At 24.2% G+C, this 25,073-nt stretch overlaps 1 protein-coding gene across 1 annotated transcript in view; it reads left to right on the top strand.

Annotated features, from left to right (window-relative positions):
• Positions 1–25,073, top strand: part of LOC129606423 (homeobox protein 5) — an 86,266-nt gene that overhangs the window by 48,968 nt on the left and 12,225 nt on the right. The window contains exons 3-6 of the mRNA XM_055516749.1: positions 7,958–8,143; positions 8,274–8,530; positions 19,543–19,633; positions 20,316–21,104. Coding sequence (XP_055372724.1) covers positions 7,958–8,143; positions 8,274–8,530; positions 19,543–19,633; positions 20,316–21,104 — 1,323 coding nt within the window. The remainder of the gene's footprint in view (positions 1–7,957; positions 8,144–8,273; positions 8,531–19,542; positions 19,634–20,315; positions 21,105–25,073) is intronic.

The raw sequence follows: 25,073 nt of genomic DNA, 5'->3' as shown, positions 1-25,073 counted from the left end.
ATTTACATTACACACTTTGGAAATATTTTAGAACTAATTTGGAAATTCTGATATTGGTTAAAAACTGTGATAGACTTAGAGGGCGGATCACGAAAAGCGCTCCTAAATTTATGATCCTCATGGTTCTCAGCTTGATGAATATGCAAGCTATTTTTGGAGAAGAAGACTAATTTCATAGATATGTGTAACTTGATCATCGATAATTTCGTGATTTTCGTCAAATTAAATTTAAAATTAAAATGCACTCTGCTCACGTAAGAATTCAGCTAAAAATTAACTGTTTGACTGGCATTATTGAAAATTTAGATCTTAAAATAAACGTAAACTATAACAGTTTCATCGAAAACCCAAATTTTTGGTTAAAAATTTGGTAGAAACATTTATGATAAATTTCGAGTGAATTGGCAAAAGATTTTCTTTATTAATTTTTTTAGAACTCGAAATGTTAAGAAAGTAAGTTTTAATAGATTTTCGCTTTTATTTATAAAACAAGTTTTTTAAAATCAAATATTTTACATTTTTGCGTAATTTACCACGTACGCAAATCAACAAAAATTCTTCACAATATGGTTGTGGTAAGATAATATCGTTATACACACACACACATTTTAATGATTTCAAAAATCTGTTTATGCTCATCTCAAATTTAACTTTTATACTAAATAGCATACTTTTAGAAAAGTGTTAAAATATTTTCTATTTTCTATAAACTTTTCCTTCCAACTTTACGTTTTTGTTGTTATTGTTGTTGTTTTGTTTTTGCCTTTTTTGAATTACTCAAGTAACATGTGGTTGGAATCAACCACATAACGAGAAACTTTATGTACTTTAATTTTTATATTGTGTATGTTTTTACTTTTTATTATTCGTCTTCCAACAAAATAGGGAAAAAAGTGCTTATTGGTTTTACTCTACCCGTCTGTCTGTATGTCTGTTTAAATTGTTTTTTTAAGATGAACCAAGTTATGCCGCCGCAGAGAATGCTTGTCAGTACTTTTTTGCGTTTGCAGAATTTATAGCAAAATGTTTTAGGGTTTCATTACATTTATTGTAATAAATAGTCAAAAAAAGGCATTTTTAGGGTTTTGGAGGGCTAGTTTTAGAGAGGGAGGTAGGTAAAAATTTTTTTCTACGGAAATAAGTTTCTAGTAAGGATCTATTTGCGTATGAATTTCAACTTTCAATCTTCAAAGGTATATCAGTTTGCAAACAGTGAAACTAACAATCACTTTTTTTCAAAATTTTTTTTGACAAAAGTGCTGAAAACCAGGAATTTACCATCTAGTTCGACTGCTATGTTAACACTTCTTTTGATTTTTGCTTTTTCTCCAAAACGTAGGCGATAGGTTTTTATTGCATAAAATATTTGTTTTAAAATAAAAAAGGATATTCACTTATTCAAGTGAAACGTGCTGTTTTACAAACCCTTGCTTTCATTACAATTTTATATACCTGTAAACCTTAATACGTAAAATTTTACATTAATGTTATTTTTTTTTTGAAAATATTATTTTAAACGTGCGAAAATGAAGGTAAATGCAAAAAGTTGAGAAAGAAAGCATTGAAAAAAAAAAATATTGCCTTTGTGTGTTCCACCAGTTGAAAATTAAGTTAATAAAAGTTAAGAAATAATTTTGTGAAGTGTAATTTTATTTACAAATATTTAACAATAAAAAGGAACAGAAGAAAATAAAATGGGAAAAAAAAAATCATAAGTAAGAATAAAAGAATTGTGCGAATTTTATTGTCCTGGTACATAAAGGAACTTTAGAGTAGAATAGAAAGAGAGGCGTTAGTAGAAAGTATAAGAATTTTCTTTTGTGGTTCTTTTATTTTATTTTAAAAAAAATTATTGCTTTACTTTTTACTTAAAAAGTTAATTTTATTTTTAACTTTAAAATTTAAATTTTGGCAGTTAATTTATAAAAGAGACTAAGTGAAAAAAAAATCAAGAACGAACAAAAAAAAACAAATTTTCTTTTAAAAAGTTTCGGTACGCTTCATTAATTTTATTAACCAAAACTTGCATGTGTTGATAACTTTAAAATTTACTGGATTTTTTTTACACAACAAATGTAAAAAAGTTTGTATAGATGGTTTTATTTTTAAGTGAACTTTAAACATAAACTTCAGTGGAAAAAGAATATTTTTTGCACACCGAAGAAAATTATTTTGGATTGCAAATTTTTAATTTTTATTTTTTCAGAACCGCAAAGCATTTTGAATTCCGATAGATCAAAATTAGCAAAATTATTGATTTTAAATAAATTTACTGGATTTCTTTTAATTTTTTAATAGTATTTAAAATTTTGTAAACGAACTTTGTTACAAAATGCATCTATACAACAATTATAGAAGAAAAAATTTTCTCTCATTCATTTATTTTGGAATATCAATATAAATTTATCAATTTATGTATATTATGTAATAATATTGGCCTTGTTGTTCCTTATTTATAGAATTCTTGAAATTATTTCCAAATAATTTCGATCTACATGTAATTATTATATGTAGCTTTACGAGTATATGTTATATAATCAATTTAACATCTATTCAATTAAGTATTTTTTTTTCAAAATTAATAATGGATTTTCGTTTATAAGTAAGGAAACTAATAAAATAAGCAAATTATCAGATTAAGAAATGAAATTAATATTGAAAAATTCGAAGAGTCTTAATAACGTTACCTTCAAATTAATACGCACCTTTCAATTTTTAAAGATTTTGAAAGCAAAATATTGAGTACAGAAGATATAGCATCGACATCAATCGAAATATACGAATACGTTGCCACATTTAATTATTTGAGGAAATAAATACCCAAAAGACACATACAAAAATAAATTAACACTAACAAATTTACTAAAATTTACTGTCTGTGTACTAAGTATATATACAAATATAGGTTTTTGCAAAACGAATTGGGCATGTATACGAATTTTCTCCGTACCGTTGACGGTAGAAATTTTTAATATCGTTTTTCTTCTAGACGGCAATATGTAGAAGCTTGAAATTTAAACCAATTTTCAGTACTAAATTAAAGTTTTTTTCTCTTTATCTGCACTTCATCTCAAATTATAACCTTTCGAAATTTATAATATTCGAATTTTCGGCATCATATATATCTGAAGTTGCATGCTTTTCCAAATTTTTGAAATGCAAAAAACTAACAGTAAATGCCGTGTTATTAAGGAATATTATTATTTTTCATAACTCAAGTAATTAATTCTTAAACACGACAACCATTATATTAACGCAACTTTAAATTTTTTTTTTCATCCTAAATTTATGCAATTTTTAAAATATATTCATCAGTAAATGAAAGTAATTTTAATAATGTACGTACTTCATAGTTTGTTTTTTGAAACGGAAGTGTTACTTTACAAACCATTCGTTTGACCCAACTTTATTTACTAATGTGATTTCTTTCATAATATTATAAAACCAAATAATATAACCGTTGCAGCAAAACAATTTTTTGGCTTAGAATTTTTCATTGTATACTCACCTGCTTGTATTAACGAAGTATATTCGGTTCCTTAAAAATATATTTACGAGCAATAAAAAGGTAATCTATACAGCTATGAACATTACAATGTTTAGAAACTAAAATAAATGAAACGTTCATTCTAAAAATATCAAATTTAAATTGAGTTTAAGCGAAAAGAAAACAAAAAAATAAGTAAAATATTAATATAAAAAAAATAAACAAATAAAAAAATAAAAAATCAGAAGAGGAAGCTCTTAATAACCTTAAACAATTTCCAAATAACTCAATTCATTTCTTGTATTATAAAGGAAGGAAATAATTTTTCAACAACTCTATTGTCTAAAATATCTACTAATCTATTAAATCTCCCAAAAATTTCTTTAAAATATCTTCATCTTCTATATACATACATTTATATTTTATCCTTGTGTTTTTAATATACAACCATAATATTATATTACAATAAGAATTAAATGAATATTGTTTTATATTAAATGAGTTTGTGCACTATATGTATGATTCCTGGCTAAGCAATATACGAGAATTAAGGAAAATATTTTGTTGAGAATAAACACCCACAAACACTCTTGTTTATAATAGAATATAAATATTGTAAAATATACCTATATAGAAATTTTTAATGTTATATAAATATGAAAAGAAAATAAAATGTCTAGCTAGATTAAAATATAAAATAAAGAAATTTAAAGAAATAAAATTACAAGGACACACGATACTCTTGTAAAATTTTAAAAGATTTTTAAAATTTATTCCGGAAGGAAAATGCCATATTTTCCTTCCACAATTTTTAGTTCCAGAAATATATTCTTTAATATTATTGTTTATGAAAAAAAAAAAAAACAAAATAAGAAATAATAAAAATTAAATGGAATTCAGAAAAAAAGTCTAAGATTAAAAGTTTTCTTTCAATTTTCAAGAAAAATCAATTTTTTGTTTTAAATTTCATTATGGAATCTTACTAATTTCTTTACTCTTTAAAAAATTATTATTGAATTCGTATAGTGTCCTATTACAAATTTCTTTAAATTTAATTAAAAAACTTTCCATGCTAGAGGTGTTAAAAATTATTTAAAAACCATTTAAAACATTATTTAATTTTTGCGAAGTTTTTTCGAAGTTACTTGGTACACAGTATTGCTTTCGTTTTCATTTTTTAAGCTAGAACGAAAATTTGAAAAAATTTTAGGGATTTAGAGAAAAATACCAAATTCGTTAACGAATATATTAAGAGCAGGTTGAGATCCTTTTACTTATATTTTGAGTTTATCTAATATGGAAAAAAATATGTTATACCAGACAGCAGTAACTGTTTCACGAATGGCAAGCTGATATTTAAAATTGATTCATGACAATACTATACTTGTATATGCATAGATTAAAATAAGTTTAATTGTGGCAGTCAGTTATGTGTAATCAATATTCTAAAATAATGTTTAGGGCATTATTCACCTTGTTCATATAATTTTTTTTAAATTAAGCGTTAATACGTAGGATTTTCATTAGTTTTATTCTGGAACACTCAAGTATACTTCTGTATGGATTGTAATTTCTTCTTTTACTATCTTATGAATGTTTCCAAGTTTAGACTTATTATTTTTCCTCCAGTGAAAATTACAGTTCTTTATATACCTTCTTATTGGTTACAAAATTACAATTCGTATCAAGCATTTCAACAATAATGTTAGCGATGTGCAATCTAGTTAACTGGAAACCTAAAATTTTTTTTAAGGCTCTGTAATAAAGCTTTGTATCTTGGGAACCAGAAATCGGGCAGACATGATTTAAAAAACGTACTCTTGGATTTTAATAAAGAACATCAATTCGCCAAAAAAAATTGAAAAATAAAGCTTCTTAACTTTGCCCGAAAAATAGAATCTAAAAATCGTTCTACTTTTTCGGGCTATTTTAATTTTTACTTTTTAACTTCTATTACAGAAGATAATATTAAAGTTTTTTATCAAAATCTATTAATGCATTTTTTGAATCATGTAACGTTAACGCTTTTACAACAAAATTTTAATTTTAAACTTACATTTACATACATTTATAATTGAGAGTGCTCAAATGTAAAAAAAAATCTTACTTACAATATTTTCATCATATAATCAAAATCACAATGTTACAACCGCAGCTATGTATACAACAACGTCACATGAATCAATTCTAATCCGAATTTGTCACATTCAGATTATCCCATTAATTATAAAATAAAAATAATACTAGTATTGGATATATGGTGTGACAATATGAAAGATTATGTGCGAATATTGAGTTACAAATATTCTTGATCTACAAGGAACCAGTAACCTCGATTTCTCGAAATAGCGTGTATTGAAATAAAGAGTAGTTGGTATTCGCACATCAATAGATGATATTTATCGTTGTTATTTTGAAATAGAAACGTTAAATTCAGGAATAAGATAACCCTTAGAAAATTACTTATATATGAAAAACACAAAAGCAGAATAAAAAAGAGCATACCCGTCCTAGCTTTAAATTCGAAAATATTACAAAAATCAATTATCACAACTATATACCCATAAATTTTATTTCACTACCATAAAATTACCTACATACTATAATCCTGTTCCGTATTTTAGACAATTTTCATGTAATTAATACCAGACGTCTTAATTTATTTATTTATCAAATCATTAACTTTACCATTGAAAGATAACATTAAATAGGGCTAAAACTAAATGAAAACCATTAACATTCATTCAAAGCAATAAGAACAACAGCACAACAGCATAAGAGTAAGGAAATTTACAAACCCATATTATGATACATTTGGGTCACATGAATATAAATTTTAATTATCAATTATCCTTATTTTTATGAAAACCACAAAAACCATACGAAAACATCTTCTAAAAATTTTTATTGCCCCAGTTACCATTTTTCATCATTGTTTAACACAAGAACAAAAAAAAAACCAAAACAAAGTGAAACACTTTGCGCCTAGACACATAAACATTTTGACAATGGCGCGAAATGAATGATTAAATAAATAAAGCTATCAAAATTATGTAGAATGGGACTTTTACACAAAAAATATGCGGAGGCCTCTAAAAACGAACAAAATAATCATTTTAAATATAGCATCAAAGTTTATTTATTAAGTAAAATTTATAGGATCCTTTTTTTTTTCTTCCGAGTTTTCCTTTTATTCAATTTTCATTCATTCTTAGCATTGTCATTTAAGGATGATTTTCATTAATTGTTTTTTTTTTCAGTTTTGTTTTAAAAATTTTTAAAAAAGTTTGTCCTATGAGTCTTGAATTGTTTTTATTTCTTTACTAAATGGTATTAAGAGCAGTATGTGATGGACATTTTTTAAGCAAAGGACGAACCATAAAAGAAAAACGTATAATTTTTTACTCATTTCATAAAATTTTTTTTTTCATTTATTATTAATAAGAAATGAAAATGCAAGACAAAAACATTAAAAAAAAAAAAATAAAAATAAAAGTACAGTGACAAGGACAGAAGGATATTTTCGTTTTTCCTGTAAAAGGTTTTATCTCGAACAATAAGAATTAATCCCTTGTGAAATTAAAAAAGTAAAAAAGAAAAAAAAATAAAGCATTTTCATTTTTCCACTTATTCTTTGGGAATTATATAAAGAATAATATATAAGTACGGTACATAAAGGATGTTTAACTTTTTTAATTTTGATTATGATAAAGAGTGTACGGAAACGGAATAGAAATTAAAAATTAATTCCGTCCGGATACTTTTTAATAGTTTATAAATTAAAAAACAATTTGAAAATTAACCTATTGCAATTATGAAATTAAATTTTCTTTTCTGATAGAAAAAATGAAAATCCTTTCATGTATTTCTTTTAATTCGTTGGTTGCGTAAATCTTCTTGAGTCCTTGAACTTAAATAATATTAAATTTGAGAAAGCTTTTACTTAATTATGTTGTTACTAATGCTAATTTTAAAGAGGAGATACAATATTATTTAACTTTTACTTGATGAATTTATTTGCGTAAGAATAAAATTTAATGAGGAAAGTGAACTCTAAATGAGGTGAGAATTTTTTAAATCAAAGAAACTTGAAAGCTCATTTAATTTAGGACGAAAACTGAAATTATTATTTAACCCTTTTGATCCAGCTGGCACCAGTAAAGTCCAAACATCCCTTAAAAGTTAAAAGCATTGTATTTGGTTCTCTGTTGTATCATTTCGCTATCACATGAATTGGCACATTAACGCGATTTTTTTTCAATTAATACATCCCACTAGAATAGTTACACTATTCGAAAACTGAGTCGAAAGAGTGAAGTTATCAACAAACACCCTGATTTTTTAAGTTTTTAATTTAATAAATGCGTATTCTAAATAAATAAAAAAATTAATTAAAAATTAATTATTAGACCAATTAATGCCAAATCTTATTATTAAATTAACATTTAAATTTGTTCTTTTAAATTCCAGAAAAATTAAACGTTCTCTATGAAAAACATTGGAAAGAGCTTATTGATGAACAATTGCGTCGATTTGAAGGAACAATTGTTGCAGCAACACGTAACGGTGCCACAAATGGAATTGAATACAATAAAACAACAAAATGGTCATTTAGTGAAGCACTTTTATATTCGGTGACTGTCATAACAACAATTGGTATGCCATTATATGCCAATTTACTATAATTAATAAATAATAAAAAAAAAAGTTTTTTATTATAAAATAAATTATTATAAGAAAAAAATAAAAATAATTTTTATGTTTTTTTTTTGTTTTTCAATTTTAGGTCATGGTAGTCTGACACCGAAAACATCTGGAGGGAAAATTGTTACAATTTTCTATGCCTTAATTGGAGTTCCTTTAATGCTAATGTGTTTATCAAGTTTAGGTGGACTTTTAGCTGAAGCACTCCAATATACATATACAAAATTTTGCTGTGCAAGAAATCGTAGAAATGGTAGAAATTGTAATGAAAATAGTGGTAATAGTAATGGTGGTAGTCGTAATAGTTCAACATCATGTATAGGAAAATCTTCACATGAAGTAAGTTTATTGTATATAGAATTGATTTATTTTTAATCTAAAAGAAATAAATTCTTTTTATTATTATACGGGCCATAGACATATTTTTTGGCGCCATTCCTTTGTGACATAAAGATCTTTTATGTATGAAAAATATACTTATATCGAGTATAGAAAGTACGAATCTTAGATATGAATCAATAGTAATTATTTATAAAAATAGCATAATAACAAATCTTGTTTATGTGAAATTTGTTTTTGATTAGTACGCAGGATACCAGAAATCACATTCGTTGCTTAGAAGTTAGAACTAATAGAAAGTTAAATAATTAAAATAAGGATTTTCAGGACTTATAGAACTGCGTAATACTTTTTATAGTATTACTTATAGAACTGAGTTTAATGCTTTGCGTACAGGATGAGGTCTTAAAAGGTAGAAGATTGTTAAGAAATTTTATAGGCCTTAAAAGGGATATGGAAATATAAAGAAGAAGTTATAAATCTGGAATTAGTGGAGAAATAATAAATCTGGATGTAAAGTGAAGTTGTTTTAGCGCATTTTTGTTAGATTTAACCCAAAATAGTACTTATTGATAAGTACAATTATTTAGTACGTTTATCATATTCGCAATTCTGTTTCACTGAAATTATTTGACTTTGGTATCTGTTTAAAGAGATACTATTTGTTTCGCACACAAGAGAATTTGTCACACATATTTTAATATTGAAAGGTATAAAATGGTTCAATAGCAGTGAGTCTTAACAAAATAATTTGGCATGCCTAATTTGAACAATGGTTATTTTCTTTTTTTTGTCTTTAATACTTTTACGCTTAATAAGCAACTAAAACGCTTAAGCTAAGTTTTACTTTTATTAAAAAATAAAATGTTCCGTAATTTTTTTATCTTTAAATAACACTGGATTAAATTCCGCAAAAGGAAGTTCATAATAACAATTCATTATAAAGTATAACGTACTGCACCCATAAGTCCCTTTTTATCTTTATTATTTTATAAAAAAGGAAGAGACAAAAATAATATTAACAATGAAAAGTTTTTGTTGTGTTTTGTTTTCATAACTTTCACTTCAACTTCCGCTTTATATTATTCTCCATTTTTCGTTTTAAATCCACCAAAAAACTTTATTACCTATTAAAAAATGATCAAAACTGGAAGGATGACGACGACAACGACAACGACGACAACAGTAACATAAAAATATAAAAGAACCATGATAAAAAAGAGCAACAACAAATGAAATCTCAACTTGACAGGATTAAGGCAAGCTGTGCTCTATAGTTTGCTCATTTTCTTTATTATACGCTTTTCCTTGTAATTTATTATCTTTTTGTATATTTTTATTTTGGTAGAATATTTTTCTTTTGATAATATTTTATCCGTTCACATAAATATGTTTGTATTAGTTATAAGATTAACTAAAATATAAGCTTTATTAAATAATAAAATTTTGTGACCGTTTCCCGTGATAGTGAGTTATTCTTATACATATATCGTATATATAAAGAAAGATAATAAATTTTTATATTATTAGCTATCTTTAGTGTATTTTAAACTTGAACGTACATATGTATGGCAGTGTGGTATATGAAAATTGTATATGGAAGAGGTATTGACTCTGTTAAATTTTATGTTTGGTCATTTGAAAATAATTTTAAATTGAAAAATATGTAAGTAAATTTCATAAGTTAATTCGAATTTTTACTAGTAGCATTCGATGTGATTATAGCTATCATATGAAGAATATGATAACTTACATGAAAAACAATCTTATCATAATGATGATAGGATTATCGTGATATAATTGAACCTCAAAGGACTAATAAGTTCTCGAGCTATTTTGAGATTAAACACAAATTTTTCAATATGGCAGAATAATTCTGAAAGATGTGAGGAAAGTGTACTGAACAAGACATAAATTGTAATGTGTTTGGACTGCCAACTTTGAAAAATTTACAAGTTATTATGATTATATTGTAGTTTAAGCTCTTCCATTGTCTTATGCCTTTGAAAATTAATTTTATAAATTAAAACAGAGTCTCTAGACTTTCAAGTATTCTAGTTTGGTTTAAATATAGTATTGATTCGTATATTTTTTGAACATCTGCAAAATTGTTGTAAATTTGTGCTTAAATAAATTAAAAAAACTAAATCAATTATTTGACTAGGAAAATAATAAAAGTACTAAGTTGTGAATAATTAAATCCGAAATTAATGGCTTTTGATTTAAAAATTGAAAATGAATTTTCGCCGAATTTATGCAATTTAGCAATATAGCTGGGGTTTCATGAATATTAAAATTTAAATTGTAAACAATATTTAAATTCATACTTCGACCAAAATTAACCCCATATTTCATTCAGAAGAATGCAAATCTATGGTTATGCAAGAAAACAAAAAATATACAATATTTTATACGAAAAAATTATGAAATATTAAAAAAAAAAAAAACAATTTCACCTGGTTTTACCTTTCATACCGTGTGACATTCTCATTTCCCAGTAAAGTTTAAGATGAAGACATTTAAAATAATTTAAAAACCATTTTTTTTTTTGCTTTAATATCAGTTTAAACGCGAAACTTAACAAGTACGTCGTCTTCTTTTTAAACTTTTCCTTAAACAACATTATCGAATATATTTTTTTATAAAAAAAACAAATAATAAATAAAAACAATCATACAAATGACAAAAAATTATCAAAAAATTAAGTTTTAAAGTCTCGTATTACAACATAACCATTTAAGAAAAAAAAAGGATAAGAGAAAAAGGAAAACTATAACTGCTAGTATAATGTTGGGGACAAGTTTCTCATTTTGTTTTAAGTACCAAGAAACTTTTTAAATTGTTCTTTTCTTCTTTTTCATTTCTCTTGTTTGGTTGCCATATTTACAAAGAAATTACAAACTTTTCATTAAAAAGTTTTATTTTTAAAAATGATGTGATAGTTCACATCCTTTTCAATTAAATGGATCAACGAAATAAAATATCATGCTGGTTTCTTTCAGAACATTGAACTTTTCTTCATAATTTTGGTATTGCTTTTTATATTCAATTATTTCATTGTATAAAATGAGTATGAGTTGTTGGACAAGAAAATAATATTTTACTTTTTAAATTATAGTTTTCAATAAAGTTTTGTAATTTTCTATAATTAAAGATTTTAATTGTTATTTACGGATTTTTTTATACTGGACGATGTAAAATTCCTAGTTCCATTGTGCTTACAGGATATTTGTAATACAAAATGTCTATGAAAATAAAACTATTTTGCAAACAGAAAGCAATTACGCGGTATTTTCGCAACAGAGTTCACATTAAATTTCAACAAAATTTTGACACATATTGGGAATTGATTTCTTTTTTATAAAGAATTTTATTTACCTAAATTATTAAACTTGTCTTTTCACAAAGAAATTTTGGTGTACTGTTCATATTTCGTTTAAAACATATTGGAGCTAAAGCAATTGAGTATTTTTACATTAGTTAACACAATTTTCAAATCAATACACCATTGTATTGATTAATGTAAAAATCACGTCACCATCTTGATTTTTATTTTTATTTTTTATTTTGTATATAAAAAGAACATTTTTTCTTCACATATTCCAGCTACAAATACAATATAGCTATCAATTGTTTTTAATAATTTTGAAATTTCTCTTTTCCTAAACCAAAATATTTGATCCAATTCAACTGCAATATTTTACCCCCTTTTGATTTCTATAATCCATGTCCTCTTCCAATAGAGAAAAAAATATATTAATTTTTCATAAAATAAGTATTTTTCTTAATTCAAGTTTAATCTGATTAAAAACCCTGCAAGATATGCAATTTTTTTTATAACTTTTAATTTTGTAATGTCGCTTATAACATTTCTCTCTTAGTCCTTTCTAACAAATATTCAATAAAATGTGAAAAAAAATCCTGCTTATTAGAACTTGAAGTATTCTTGAAAAAATTTTCTTTAAACTAAATAATTTTTTAAGCAACTCTAATAAATTCATGATTAATTTCAATACTTCATCAATTAAATATCAAACTAATCAGTTTTAAATGTCTAACAAGAAATGTCTAACAAGAAAGGTACATTTTGTTGATAGCTATAACACTAAATGTTAATACGTTAATAAACCTTCGGTAAATTAAAATTAGGGTTAAATGATCTTTAGAACCCCATTAAATTTTGAAGAGGTGACAAGATATATTTAAAATAAAGAGGTCATTTACCACAGTAGGTTTAATTAATTTTTCATAAACAATTCAACCATTTGAAAAATCAAAAAAATAAAAAAATTTACAATTATTAATAAATAAACATGTTTTGGTCTTAATTGTTAATTACATTTACTTCAAAATTAATTATTTTAAAACACAGTGTATCTCACAATATTTGGAATTTGGAATGTTATTTCAAAATCATTAAAAAATTTTCTTAAAATCTATAATCTAGAATCTTTCATACCTCAAACCATTCTTCATTAACTGAAGCAGTGCAGCACCAAATCACTCCCAAACTGAACTGCAAATAAAACATATAATTATTTTGTATTATAAAATTTCTACATTTATATTAATTTGCCTAAAAACTACTCATGATTTAAATATTTTGTAATTTTTTATAAAACAATTTCTTCCCTTCTTTCATGAAACAAATTTAAAAAATTTAAATTCTCATTTTATAATTTTGAATATTTTAATCATTCCCCAAAACTATACAATTTTGTTCAGTTTTCTAACTGTATTTTAATGATATTTATATACGCAAGAAATTTCCCTACAAGTTGTAAATGGTATACAAGTATAAATTACTTATTAGCAAAATTTTTTATCCGTTTCTTGTTTTTTATTTATGCTATACATGCTCCTTTTGATTTAATGAACATAATTTATTCCACATTTATTAAAATAATTAATTAAGTACTCTTATATATACCTTAAATTTTTTTTAACTATTTTTACCTGCAAATAGTACTTATGAAACAAGCGTAGCTACAAAATATGTGACGTACATATTTCTTAATATTATAACAATATTAAGAAATTAAATATTAAGAAAATAATGAATAATTTATCGCTTCACATATCATACAATTTTCATCTCACAGAAAAAAAAATTATTATACGCTTTAAGAAGAGGCAAAATGTGAGAGAAAGAAACAAAAATAAGCGAAAGAAAAGAAGAGCAAAACATAATTTGTTCAGAAATCCCTTAATACCAACTTTATCAACCGTAAAATATTTACCATAAAATTAAGAAAATTTTCTTTTATTTTTTCGTGCCTCTGCCGTTTTTATGCTGGTATGTTTTCTTTTAAAAGTATCACTATTAAACCTCATTGCTTACTGCGTATGTATGCTTATGCATATTCAAATACAAATACGAAATTGACGAAATACAATTTTTTTCATTTCTGTATAGTAAAAGCAAAAAGACTAAAAAACAAAATTGTTATTCTCTATTCCCCTGAGCGTCTATAAAATTAACATAACATATACGATGAATCTTATATGCTATACCATTTATTTACATACACGCATATTATTATATGTATTTTAAATTGACATTATTTTAACAGAAATTTTACAAACATACTTTCATATATAAAAGCGTATGTATAATTTTATGATTCTCGAATATATTGTTTTTATAACGTTTTGTATGCGGTTTTCATTTTGCGGTTAAAAAATAGAAATTGTGATTTTACTGTTTTCCTTCCTAATTACAATATTTTCACAAGAAAAACAGGAAAAAAAAACTATTCATATATGTTATACACTTATATAGATTGTGCTATTAAAGGAAATATAGAAAAATTTTCTTACGATCTAGATTATTATCATTTTCCTCCTATTTATTTTCTGTTATTTTTCTTTATTTTTTTTTGTTAAGGATAATTTTATTGTATACCATAATACAGTAATTTGTGTCATTTTGTAATATTAGAACATAAATTAATGTAAAATCCCACAACCCGAATATGCGTGTGTATATGTAAACTTTAAAATTAAAGTCAGTTTTTAAATGTAAAACGTACAAGCGAAAATTAAGAAAAACAAAGAAAAGTAAAAATGAAAAACTTTTCGTTCCTGTGGAATTTTCTTCACTATTCAAGTCTTCGATTATTTAGATACGATTATAGAATATGCCGCATATATGTATATGTTATGTAGAATTTGAACAATATTTTTAATAAAAAAATTATACAAATATTCTTGTTAATTTCTATGTGTTTGTCCGCTCGTACTTCTATCTACAAAATGTCTCTCCCTTTCTCCATTTATTTTTGAAGCTAAAATTATAAATTCAGAATTATTTGAATATTGAACTATAGGAGAAAATCAGACTAAGACGAACATTAAATATTAAAGCCTTTTTCATAAATATTTTATTATTGCAAGAACAAAATTTCTTCCAAAACTTCTGTTCCTTTTACGCGTTTGCAAAGCATTAATTTTGGATCATTTATTTTAACGAAACTCTAATCTTCTTCTAAAATTTATAAGAAAAAAAGAATTTGTTTTCAAAAAATTTTCAAGTTTTATAGAAAAAATTTTCTATAAAACTTGAAGCAAATCAATTTATTTACAATTGTATTTAAAAACCATATTCTGATTATTTTTTTAAATTACTACTTTACCGTTGCAAGTTTCTTTACAAAGTCATACTGATATGACCCAAACAACGAACTGAATAAAATTATATTTTCACTATTCAAACTTAAATCTCATACATATATAAATACAAATTCTAACACAGGATAATGACTGGGCTAACACAGGACTGTGGCAGAGGGGAATGTGCTGTATCAAAAACCTTTCGTTTTAATGACTGTACTTCTAATATTTTTGTTTACATATACGCTATTATACATTTGTATATGTATAAAACCTTTATTTCACGTAATGTATGAATATATGAAAATTTAATTGTCAGTTTCTTGTTTGTGTTTTTTTTTTGTTGACTGTACATTTTAATGACAGGGGTGTACAAATAATCATTATAAGTAACATTAACATGAATACAGAAAAAGAGAAGATGTGTCTATAAAACCCAATTAAGGGATTACATCACGTTTTATTCCGTTTACATGTATATATATATATACGTATTTACATACTTACATAAAATGCATGCTTCTATAAAATATTCTTTTGTTTTTACATAACTAACGAACGTCTCATCTCTTTATTGAAATTAAAATATCGTTCACATTATATTATTATTATTTTCATTATTATGAAATATACGCATACATATACGAATATATTTATAGATAATACTTGAAATTGTACAGGATAAGAGAAAAACGTGTGTGTACGTGAGTACATTAATATTTCATTTGTTATTGGTATACTCATGTTATAATACAATTATTAAATAACATAAAAAAACTAGAAAAAACATACAACAATGTATGTACTCACAATATACATAAGTATGTTCACTAAATAAATATTACATTTGAAAATAATAGTGTTGAACAATATTATAAAACTGAAACTTTTTAGGAAAAGCGTGCCATTTAACCAGAAACCAAAAACAAAGAAACAAAAAAAAAATATAAAAAAAAAAAAACAATAATGTAAAAACACAATATAGTAAAACTAAACGGTATATTTGTAAAAGCAATGGTAAACAAGAACAAATTTCATAAATTTTATAAGTAGATTTTAATTTTGTTTTGTTTTTTTTTTCTGTTACAGGTGATTTGAGTTTAAATATGTTATACAATATAACTACATACATTTGAACGTAAAATTAAATTTCAATGAAATCACGAATAAAATATTTTCAAATTTTTTTGGTTTTCTCTCACGTTCCAAATAATAAATATGTACATTGTAGTTACATACTGAAAATGTACATTTTTTTCTTAACTCTCTTCACAATACGTTTCTTGATGGTATGAGCAGTGGTCCTGTAAACATATATACCTACATAACATCTTACATTAAATTTTTTTTTCTTTTTTTTTAATTTTTTATTAAATAATGGCATTATTCCCTTTGTATTTTCAACATTCATACAAACTTCCCTACATAATACATTTGTAAAGTTTTTATAATGAACTTTTTTTAGATTTTAATTTTACAAAACGAAAAAAAAATTCAAATTAAATTAAGTATTTTAATTAAATTATCTTCGTTCACATTTTATAAACATTCTTTGTACTTCTTTTATTTAATTATTGTTATATTTTCGTATTAACATACACTTTTTCAGTGCAGGTGTTTCTTTATTTTTAAATACCTAAAAATATTTATTTAGTTAAAAATCCATATTTTGATTTAATAAAATTATTATACCGCCGCATGTTCATAATAAAATAACACGTTCATTTCCTTTAAAAATTTTCATAAAGTGAAAATATTCGTATATAATATGTAAATATATTTAAGAGTATATACGTAATAAGAATCTGACAAATTATTAGATGGGGAATTAAATGTTATTACATCCGATTTGTTCATACACATTATGTACTTATATATATATATATATATATATATATATTTTATATTAATAATAATATATGACACTATCTATAATAAAAACAGGATATTAAAAGTATTTATTAGTGTCATTATATACCAGAATTATCATAATGATAATGTTAAAGGACAATATTGTTTGTCATAAGTACCTACATATAATATTGGCGTTATAATTTACATAATGTGTTATATATTTTATAATATAATATAAGCCTTTGTGATTTGTAATTATACATTACAATGTTTACATTATAAATTATTATTTTATAAATTAATATTATAATAATAACAGTGAGAATATAATGTGTATGTATTGGAAGAATATTTTTTATATTCTTCCTGTTATACGAGTATATAAATTAAAAAGATTTAGATTTATGAGTAATGAGTTTAAAAGTGTGAAAATTAGCTTAAATTAAACTGATTACAATAATTATGGGAAGAAATAATAAATATGAGAACAAGAAATATTTTTAATGGTAATTTTATGTAAATTATAATAAAATAAAATGAAAAAAAAAAATGAAGAACACAGAACATTTAAATTATGTCATTTTCAGGTGTAATAAATTTTTGTTATAACACTAAAACATATTTTAGAATTAAAATTTATTTAAAACTCATAAATCTTATACTTTTCGGAGAGAAGATTTATTTCTATAAAATTATTATTACTAGGATATTACAAATATGTGTAGATAAATTTTTTGAAAGAGCATTACACTCGATTATAATTAATATATTCCACTGACCACTTATTGTTTATTGCAAATTCAATATTTTCAATAGCAAAATTTGTCTTACTCAACAATACAGTTGCTGTGTTTACTTTTTGAATAAAATCTCTGTTGTTTTCTTTAATAATATTAGAATATTTTTGTTTTCTATCTATTGTTTCAAGTGGCAAATTTAAAAAAATACTTGCACACAAATCGTAAAATAAAAGGCACATCATTGTTCATATTTCTGTTAGCTTACAATACGACCGTTTTATATTCAAGATAATTTGGTGAATATTGAAATTACCTTCAGCAAACCAGTTTTTCTTATTAAATTAAATTTCAAATTAAAAATTGCCTTTTAAAATTTTTAATCTCTGCAAATTACTTTCTTGAAAAGATAAATTAATTAAGAAATTTTTAGAGAAAAATGTGTTTTAATATTCCGATTTTGATAAGCATTATTCATTAAATCAATGAATTTCTCATATGTACTTAATTATTACCTGAAAAATGGTGCAGTAGTTATGACACACCGATCCATTAACCGAAGGGTTTCAGCTTCAAACCCCGGCAAGGTCAATATAAAAGTTATATTCAATATTATAGCTTAATATACAATACTTATAAAATTACAAATTATTATACAAGTAATTTTCATATATTCATAATATTCGATATTAAAAAAACTAAGAAAAATAAACAATAAATATTTAATATAAAGAAAAAACTACGGCAGGCTAGTCACCTACCTAGTTTAACTCTATCACGCAATGAAACTAGCCCCATGCTGCTCCTCCGAGTGAAAAAGAAAACAAAATTTAATTATAAGATTTAACCTCAAAAAAGAAAAATATTTTGAACAAAAATTGGCAACAGCTAATTTGAACGCGAAGTTATCATACTCGTAATTTAATTTTCAATACCATTTCCAAAAATTACAATGTAGTTTTAAAACTTATGCAATATAAAATGAAAGTGGTATTATTTAAAAAAGTTCAATGTGGGTCATTAAGACCTAAAATTAAAAATATACAAAACTTTTGTACTATGTATGTTACTACAACAGTAATATCATAAATTCGATAATTAATACCATCATGATTCCAATGAATTTTTTCAAATTTTAAACAATTAAAAAAATTGCATACTTTTAGGGAAAGCATTGTAAATATTTTCTCCAATCACCTCCTTAATATTAATACCATTTTTAAAAAAAAATTAAATATTTCGAGGAACTAATTTCGCAAATTAAATATAAAAAGTTTTTCTTTTCAATAAGACTAGAAGGAGATTTTTAATTACTTAATTCACAATACTTTGTGTTTGTATATTGAGAAAAATTAAAGGGAAAATAAAAAAGTTCGAATTAATTTTCTTTTCCAATTTTTTTTTGTTCTTAAATTTTGTTTTTTTTTTGTTATATAAGCTAAACGTTAATAATTTACTTGCTTTTGAATAATTTCCTTCTGTTTGATTTAAATTTAATAAAATCAGTGTAAATAATCAAAAAAAAAAACAGTAGGGAAAAGAAAAATAAACTTCTTGTTTATAAAAATAATTATCCTTTTTCTATAATGAATCGTTCCTAAAATAATTTCTTGTAATTACTTTCATCACTTCTTAATTAAAAATTAAAAAACAAGAGCAAAAAAAAATAAAATCAATGTTGATTTTTTATTTACTTTCCCTTTCTGCCATCATTTCCTAGTCAATTTCAAAGAAAATTCAATTAATTTTATATTTAATTAGATTGTATTTTAATTTCTGTGTTTTTGTTTTTTCTCTTCTTACTTTTAGATTGACTGTACTCTATGTAAATATGATGCCGTAAGCACTGAAACAAAACTTCATAACAATTATGAATATACAGCAGTTAGTGAACGTGATGGTAAGTAATAATTATTGAATACACATAAACACGCACACAAATTATAATTTATCGATAATTAAAAAATTGCAAAATTTCCGTCTTTAAAATAGGAATAGGTTAATTATTATGAATAAAAAATTAATTCAAGAAAATTTATAATTTACAATTAAATCTCCTTGAAAATGGGGAAATTTAAAAGAGAAAATGATATTTTCCAAATTTATCTAATACCAGAATCGTGTGCGAATGCATAAATTTTAAATAAAACACTGTGTGTTAATAAAAGAAAGCCATTTATATTCTCAAAATAAAATTCTTATCAAAATTGATAAAATCCTCTCATAACCATATCATTTGGAAATCAAGTATGGTATTGTTTTTTTAGCCTTGTTATGGCCATCAACTCCCAAATATTATTATAAATTATTGTGTGAACACACCATTACTTTTAATCATGAGAAAATATTTTAAAATTGAATGAGTAGAATATAATTTTCATTTTCTCTGACCTCTTTTAAAAAACGCCTATTATATAAAAAGTAGATAATTAATCATTTCATGTTTTTAACTCTTTTCTTTTCCTTTTCAAAAATTATCATATAAATTATAATAAATCCTTAAAAAAAATATATTTTTTAAAATTTTTATCTCATAAAAAAATTATTTATTTATTTATTTTTTTGGTTCCTTTTTATTTCAGATTCATGCCATCTTTTACATAATTCACCATTAAAAGTAAATCATAGTTCACCATTAATGCAAGTTAAATCAGCTGCTATTCATCATTCATCACCAATAAAACAATTTTGTACAGTACAACAAACAAAAATTGATACATCACCTTTAAAACAATATAGTAATCATCAACATCATCATAATCAATTAAATAAACATAATCATTTACATCATCATCAACATCAATATTCACATCAATTACAGCAACATGGATCACCTCAACATTATCAAATGACTTTACCAAAAAATTATCGACTGACAACGATGGCAGCAGCTGCTGCTGCTGCTTCTGCTGCCGCTGCTACATCAACAACAACAGCAAGTGCTGATGGATCAACAACAACATTATCTGAAACAATATGCGGTAGTACAGCAACACTAGGAAGTACTGTTAGTATAGGAGTTTTAGGTGGTGGTAATTCTGGTAATAATAGTGGTACCATTACTGGTAGTACAAATATATGTATTCCACATGGTACAGCAACGACAACTGTTTATTTTCCTGTAGCAACAACAAACCCAATTAATAATCAATATAATTGTAATACATTACATTATAATCAACAACAACAACAGCAGCAACAACAACAACAACAACAGCTTGTTAAATATCATACAATACAATTACAACAGCATGGTAATGGTAGTGGAAATTCAAGTGGTATAAATACAGCAACAATATCAACAAATTCTGTTGGTAATATTAAAGTAAATGAACAATCGGTTGTTGGGCAAACATCAGCGACTGTTCATGGTAAGTCTATTGTTATATAAAAAATATAGACTGATGAAATTTAATGTTCAGAAGTAAACAAATGTGTGTGTTTACACATGTCTACATTTTATTAAAACTTCATTCATTAAAATATAACGAAACAAAACCAGTTTATAAAACTCTTAAATTTTAAAAGCTGAAAATTATTTTAATTTGTATAAAAAGTATTAAAAATGAATATGAAAATCATTTTATGAAAGAAGAGAATAATAACCTTCGAAAACAGCACCATGAAATTCATATCAATCGTTTGTCTCGTATTACCGAAGCATCAGTTTTGTTACAAGTACACAGAAATGATGAAAAAAAATAATACAAATGATTTTTGTTTTGCCTCTAGGCTTTTTCATCTTTTTATCTTTTCTGTATAAAAAAATTAAACAAAAAGGATTTTATAATTTTTTATTCTTTTTGTATCCTTTTCTTGTTTTCAACACTTTGTTTTCCTGATTGTTACTATCACCATTTTCATTGTTTTCAAATTTAAATTTTAATTGATTTTCGCAGTACAACGGTGATGTTAAGGACACTTATTGTAATTAATAATGATTTCAATATTATATTAATGAAATTTACTAATACATAAACATACACGATTATATTATAAATCCGTTATGCATGTATGTACCGTATAATACAGAAAAAAAAAATAATTTGTAATTAAAATTGTCGTGGATTTCATATTGGAAATATGTTTTTTCTTTCGCAGAATAATATGCGCATATCAATGTGAGTTTAACAATGTTAAAATTATAAATTTTTTTTTTTAAATTGTCGTTAGTGTGGTCTTTTAATATAATTTTATTATGACAAAACGAATAATACAATTTTGTAATAAATACCTTTCAAAACAATTGAAAACCTGTTCAATGAAATAAAATTTAATTTAATTTTTCATCTGATCTTTAATTCAATAAAAATTAAATATTGAAATATACACTAATTAAATTAAATATAGAAAGTAGGTATAGGACTGTCTATGTAGATAGTAATGATGTTGATAAAATTTATATTAAATATTAATAAAATTTTATTATTCCGCATTGTTTAAAGATTTTTTTCTAAACGATAGTATAATTAATATATAAATTATAAAAGCAAATATTAGAAAAATTAATATAATAAAAAGCTATTGAATAGTTTTTTCTTTCTTAACTCATCTGGAAATTTTTATTTCTCCTAAAAAATTCGGAGTCTCCTAAAAAATTCTCGAAATCTCGAAATTTCATTGTTTCAATTTCAACAATTGCAACGGTGAACAGTGAATATTGCTTTGATTCCTTTTACTTTTTGATTTGTAACAATGACAGCTTATTGTGCTGCTGTGCGATGTAACACAGTGGTACTCAATCTTTTTTTTAGTTGTGTTCCTCAAAAAAAAATCAATTTTCTTACATGTTTACAGTTTAAAAAAAATTTTACTACAAATTTGATGATATGATATAGATATTTTGCAAAAAAAAAAAAATACAGCATAAAAAAGTTTTGAAGAATCTCGTTGATTAGTTAAAGTCTCGTTTTTTTAAAAGTAAAGTAAATTACTTTTAAAAAAACGAGACGTTTTTTTAAAAGTAATTTACTTTTACTTTTAAATTACGTTTTATTAAAAAGTAAAATATTTGCGAACTTTGACTGGGGTTGTTAACATGTAGCTGTTTTATTAAACGGAAATACAAGTACCTGTTTGGGCTCCCTTTAGCAGCCAGTGAGGTAGTATGGCATATGTTTTAATGATTTTGCTATAATGATTTAGCCACATTTTCAGTATAAAGGAGTTTGCAGTGTTTATTTGTTTCAAAGAATGCTTCAATAATACTAATTTGATCAAGATCAAAAAAATCGTGAACGTTTAGAATGTTGTTATAATAACTAAAATAAACGTTTTTCTATTCAGTTAATTAAAGTAAAAGAAATTGCTAACTATAATAAATGTATCTAAAGTTTACGTAACTCAGGAATAATGGTTATGCATACTCATTACAAATTTTTGTAAAATGACTGAGCCAAATATTATAAAAATTCATGATAGAAGAAATTTTTTCCTTTTTTGAACAATTTCACACAGATCATTTTAGCTTTAATACTTACGACAGTATTTTTGACCCGCTTTCATAACAATGTCTGATACGATAGACAATTAATGTAAGAAAAGTAATAGTCAGCGCAAACGAGAGAACAGTTGTTTTTTAACACAATCTATCCCCATTTACAAATATTAATTGTCATGAAATTATTATATTTTTTTTCTATTTAAATATATTATAAGTTTAATGTTGGTGAATTTTATGTGGCCCTCTTAAATCGCGCTAGGTCCCACAGGGGGATAATACAGCCTTGTTGAGAAACACTAATGTAGCCTACATTTTTAACCAATTTCACTTTCAGCTTCAAGTGTTAATTAATAAATTTATTGAATGAGTATTAACATTCTACTATAGAAACAGAATTTATTTCTAAATTTATTCAAATTTTAAAAATATCTTATGATAAAATTGAATTTTTTAAATTCCCACTTTACCATATGCTTTTTAACTAACAATATAAATTTACAGACGGTATTAAAATTTATGTGATAAAAAATTTAAAAATTATTTGATTTAATAATTTTCAAGTCCTTTGTTTTTCAATTACAAGTTCTTGGATAAAATTATTATTTAAAAGAATTTCATGTCATATTGTTGCCATAAACTATATGTTGAACAACATCCAAATATTATGCAAATAAATAGAAAAACACCATCATAAAACTGCATATACAGAGAGTAATACATGTTCACATTATCTTACAGACCTTATTTATAATTATTATTCAAGTCTAGTTTACCACTTTCCAAAAAAAAACTCAAAAATTTATTTAATAATCATTTTTCATTTCTTTTTTTTCATAATAATTCATAAACATACTTCTTATACATGATTTAACACAATGATATTCTAATAAAAAACCAAGAGAAAGAATATATTATAATCTGGTGAGATTAAAATTCATCGACAGTCAAGTATGAAGAAAAGTACATGTACTTGGCATTCACCAAAAATCATAACAATTTAAATTTGTATTGTACAATATTATAACACATGAAAATATGCACATATTCATACACACATTTGTTGTAGAGATTAAATGAAATAAAAATTTTTATCTCAAGGTTTCCAAGTGAATGGCTTTCACTATTAACTTTGTACATGTATGCATTATGAATTAGATTTTATAAACATTTGTACCCATATGATTTTTGGTACTTATTCCAATGTGTTAGGAGCGGTATTGTGTTGTACAAACAATCGTCCATATATCTTGAGTAGAATTGAGTTTCTTTTCATACTAATATGGTTATGAACTTATAATTACTTACAAAAGGAGGTTCTATTCATTATTATAGATAGCTATCAAACTACAGCAGTTAATTTGTTTGATTTTCAAATAACATTACCCTTGTTGCCATAAAAAATATTTCTGTTTTTATTTTTTAGATTTTTTATTCATCGTATACCTTACATATTTTTATATGTAAGGTATATGGGCATTATACTTCACCAGAGTACCATAACAGAGTATTTAATTCATGTAACAAAAACCACAAATACCTTATTTCCATACCAATTCAATTGTAATAACTGCAAGTCTATTGTAATACTTTTCAAAAAAGTTATACTAAGGAAATAAAATTAAATGCAGGGCAAATTAAAATTAAAGACAGGACTAAAATTAAATTTATTATTTACAATTATACATAAAATTTTAGGCAATATAGCTCGGGAGCTCAAGAAATTTTCGATCTAGTTAAATAAAATATTTATCAATACCTGTCAGTTGTTAAAATTTAAAACTTGTCTAAGCTGCTGCCTCAAAATAAAACGAATATAGATTTTTTTTTAAATTTTTTATGTAAGGCACTGAATTTTGGTCAATTGCCCCATTTTTAATTTAATTATGAAAACTTCTTA

The sequence above is a fragment of the Condylostylus longicornis genome, unplaced genomic scaffold (assembly GCF_029603195.1).
Source record: "Condylostylus longicornis isolate FDR11 unplaced genomic scaffold, ASM2960319v2 ptg000018l, whole genome shotgun sequence".
NCBI classification, from domain to species: Eukaryota; Metazoa; Arthropoda; class Insecta; order Diptera; family Dolichopodidae; genus Condylostylus; species Condylostylus longicornis.
The sequence above is the reverse complement of the archived record's forward strand: the minus strand, read 5'-3'. Positions and strand labels throughout refer to the sequence as shown.